The following is a 4435-nucleotide window of genomic DNA, read 5'->3' on the forward strand; positions in this document are numbered from 1 at the left end:
GCATAGAATAATAAGTAGCTAATGCGTACCGGGCTCTTCCGAAGAATTTGTGTTGACGATATAGGCTCTAGGTCTATACCTGATAATATGGCGTGGTAAGAGGTCGCAGGGAAATACCCCGCCAAACATACTCCGAGTAACGGGATTTCGGCTCAAACTGCATGACAGTTGCATAGTATTCATTATAGACGAAATCTACTGTGGAGTCACAAAAGTTTAATTAAAGTCGTATAGGACTTCTCGACGTTGGTTAATCTCCAGTACAGCCGTGTTGACAGCATAAACGATCATATTCACCGTGTGTGGTGTGGCATCCGCAAAATGAATTTCGGCCCGTAGGTTACCCGTTTTAATGAGCGAAAAGTGAGCGCTCGGTTCCTGATCCGGCGACAAACCGAACGCGAAGAAAGTGTAGCCGCTCATAAACTCATCACGGTCTATGCTTAATCCTGCGTCGGCTTTTTGTTTTCCGGAGATGTGAACGAGACCCATATATTCCCTCACAGCATGTTCAGCGTCAAAATTAGGGTGAAACGGCTTGGCGGGGATCTGCTGTCCGTCCAAATACAGAGCAGCGTGGTTGATCCTATAATGGTGAAAGCAAAGTGGATTTTTCTGGTAACTGCCGCTGAAGGCCTCGTTGTCCACAAAGCAAAGAATAACAGTTTTTGGTATCTGGCCCAGAAATAGATTTTCATGATTACTATTTCTCGTTCCTCCAGGGATGCTATAGACTTTCAAACAGGCCCTGTCTAGAGCGTATTTAGCGGGGCTTGATAGAAGAGCTTGGCTGTGACCGATCCTGACGGCTGGAGAGACTTGTACTCTCTTTACGTAGAGGGCTGCGTTCACGATCTGAACCTTAAACTGTTCCTGTTCGGGAGTCATAAGGCAAAACGAGTCCTTATTTCTCGATAACTTGATCTTAAGTTCTAGACCGTTCAAAATGAGTTTCGGTTGATTAAAAATGTCACCGAAGATCGGGCCCACGAGTTCCACAGGCCTTGAGAGACGGGCTGCGTGGGCTCTGCGGGCGAACCCATAATTTTGATTTTCGCCGTCGAGTACGGTGGTCTGGTGATGGCCTGCAGTGTCTTTATAGAATAACCCCGCTGTAAATTGCGATCTCAACGCTTGCGTACTGTAGTTTAAAAGCGTTTCAATGCAGGCCCGGTAACTATAAAGGTTATCAGATTGTGAAATCAAACGGTCCCCCAGAGTAATGTCCACCTGATTGAAAAGTGTGGCTATGGGGTAATTAATAAGTCCCACACGCGTGCCGGCAGCGAGAACCATACCGTCCTGTTTCAGGATGCGGCAATGGACGTTCAAGAGTGTATTATTTAAATCGTAATAATATTCTCCGCTTCCCGATACGAAAAATTCCAGGGGTGCGTTATCGGCTAGAGCAGCGATGGGTTGCACCTCGACAAAAAACGATTTTTCAACGCTAGTCTGCGTGGGAGGCACGGTAAAGATATCCAGTTCGCTTTTAGCGCACTCTATCGACGCATCGTGAATAAACGCCATGACCTGTTATTAGAAGATGTCACTCATGAGGCGTCTTGCGGACTTCTGACGTGAACTCGATTTACATTGAGCGGTGTTATTCATGAGGCGCGGCGGGAATCGCGGTGAGCGGGGTCTTTTTGCTCGTGGTAAAGAGTTTCTTTCTCTTTTTCTTTTACGCGATTTTGTGGTTACGTAGATTAGTCCGTCGCCCTCTTGATTGTTTTTAGAGGTGCGATTCAATCTGTCCACTACGGCCGTAGACATACTCGTGATAGCGTCTTTAGCAATGTTTCTTACGGCTGTTTTTACATGCGGTTTGACTAGTTCTAGGCCTTTTCTGAAAAGCGGTACTGCTCTTCTAAAAAGACTTCTAAACAGACCACCGAGACCGGCTCCGTACATGTATTCATCACCGCGGAACCCCTCTAAGCCATGCCCTGCTTGAGCTACATAGTACCGGGCGTACAAGGCGGGATCGCCGTAAACTCTTTGAGACATCATTTTTACCGTGGCGTAGTCTTGCGAGGCCTAAAATGTAATCGCACTATACATTTTCCGTATCTGAATTTAACCTGCGTACCCTGGTCCGACATGACAGTAACAGTTACGGAGTCAAAGTGTTGTTTGCACAGCGGTATGTAATCTGGCCGCGAGTAGCGCACTGTGACAATATCGTTATCATTGCCGCTAACTTCTACGGTCCGTAACAGTTGAACGTAGCTGTCGCCCACAAGCTGATGTTGAATTATATCAGTGTATACAAAAAGCAAATAAAAACCCGCCTTTGAATCGGGGTAAGAGCGGCGATTCCACGGCATTAAAGCTGCGGGTGAATCATCGACGGTCTGTAGTCCGAAAATAAATTTTAGCTTAGTACCCAGAGAAAACTGTAGAGGTGATGGGTCGGGTAGGATTACCTCTCGACGTAGATCATCATAACGTATCCTATAGGCAGGCGTGGATAAATTCAGCGATTCTATTCGTGCATTGACTGTACTGACCAGCTTTTGAATGTTCGGGTAAAATCCTGATTTTACATGATAAACCTCTAACGGCTCGTTAAGCGTCGAACGTGTTCCACGTATGGGGGTACTGTATTTCCGTTAACACCACTTCATAAGCTCCTGAAAGAAGAATGGCCTTTGCTAGCTTGGTGGTGTAACTCGAAATAGTATTTTCGGGGTAGATTTTGGATGATGAATTGCTAGGTAGTGTAACGTAAAACGAATCGTCTTCCATGCTTTATACGGTCGTTAATTGATTTTCTTCTATCCAACTATTGAATTTATCGGGATACCGCGATGCCTGCATTTTTTCAACACTTTTTCAACTTTGTAGATCCTATTAGCGTCTTGAGGCACCTTTTGTAGTTCGTCTTCATAAAAAGACCCTTCTACGTTTTCACCGCTCAAATCGTTTAATGCGTAGAGAGGTTTTCTGAATCGTGTATTTACGGATGAGACCACGAAAATTTCTCGCGTGTAGGTATGCTCGTAGCCTTTTGAAAAGATATGCTTATGCCGTACAATCCGGACGTTATCCCCCGGTTTTAATAGAGGTTTAAATCTTTTCGCTGCAGAGACGTCTTGATAAGTGCTGCTCCATATGGTCATGGAGTTAGCTTTCGTGACAGAGGCAGGACTGCATCTTATAGTGCGATCATAAGCATTATTGTAAGAGTGCACTAAATCAAGTAATACGTCTATATATCTCAATGTGTTATGAGCCGTTAAATAGCGCCACATACGAGCTTTCAACGTGCGATTAAATATTTCCACGACCGCAGCTTTCACCGTATTATTCGTAAAGAACTGATGTACGTTATACTCTTTACAAAGCGTATCGACGGGCTTATTCATAAATTCTTTCCCGCGATCCGTTTGTGGTTTTTGCGGGATACGTCGTTCGCTTTTAAAAATCATCTCAAAAGCTTTTGCAAGCTCCTTGCCGGTCTTGGTCCACAGGCCGATGACCCAGACGTATTTGGATAGAACATCTATGACCGTTAAAATATATTTTAAACCATCGTTATCGTTAGCGTAGTCATTCATGCAGACGAGATCCACCTGGCAGAAACTATCCACATCGCTAACTATGATCCGATTTCTGATAAACCGTCTTCTTACGGATTTGTGTAGAGAATACGCTTCTTGATCGCTAAGCCACTCTGCGACAGTCTTTCTACGCACGCCATATTTCTTAACGGCATTATAGAGCCGCTGTATCCCTCCGTAGGAACCGGGACTCTTTGCTGTATAATAATGCTTGTGTAACAGAGTTTCGACGTTAGGCATTTTGAAAACAAAATGGTGCCGGATTTAGATTCAATCCTTAATGAACTAGTTATTATAGTTATACAGGGTAAAACTGGTATGGATTGATTTTCCCATTCTAGGTAACATTTTTAGTATGACGCAGCAAAAAAAAACTATTCCCAGGCTATGAAGTAACATTAACTAGCCATATCAATCAATACAATATGTTAATGATTATTGGTTTCTGACAAGATAATTAAGGGCAGTCCTTAATTAACTAGCTAATATAGTTATACATGGAAAAACTGGTATGGATTGATTTTTCCCAACCTGCGGAACATTTTTTTAGTATACCGCAGCAAAAAACTGCTCACGTGACGTAGTCAACCGTGTATATATATCCGTGCGAATTGTTCATTCAGATTATCAGAACACTGAGTCTGAAGAGGTGACAAGATATTGAATACCGTCAATGTAAGTAATTATCTTTTAGCATATCATGGGTCTGTATAATGTTTATTTAATACTGAATGCCTGATTGTCACCATTGTTATGTCTTGTATATTAATTTTTCATTGTAATTGTTGTAAGTATTTTATAGTTTATGCGCTTATTTTGTCGCTATATATTTATTGACGTTATGCACTTGTTACAGATGAACCGTAATT

At 43.0% G+C, this 4435-nt stretch overlaps 1 protein-coding gene across 1 annotated transcript; it reads right to left on the minus strand.

The window, feature by feature from the left end:
• Positions 1 to 216: 216 nt before the first annotated feature.
• On the minus strand, positions 217 to 1530 carry LOC141168332 (uncharacterized protein F54H12.2-like). Its single transcript, XM_073655055.1, has one exon. The coding sequence runs from the start codon at positions 1528 to 1530 to the stop codon at positions 217 to 219; it is 1314 nt and encodes a 437-aa protein (XP_073511156.1).
• Positions 1531 to 4435: the final 2905 nt, after the last annotated feature.

This window comes from Phyllobates terribilis, unplaced genomic scaffold (assembly GCF_046119375.1).
Source record: "Phyllobates terribilis strain yellow unplaced genomic scaffold, ASM4611937v1 Scaffold_1__5_contigs__length_1240528914, whole genome shotgun sequence".
Lineage (NCBI taxonomy): Eukaryota > Metazoa > Chordata > Amphibia > Anura > Dendrobatidae > Phyllobates > Phyllobates terribilis.

What these genes read in the sequence shown, in the direction of transcription:
- LOC141168332 (XM_073655055.1), bottom strand. Translation starts at nt 1,530, where the DNA reads ATGGCGTTTATTCACGATGCGTCGATAGAGTGCGCTAAAAGCGAACTG.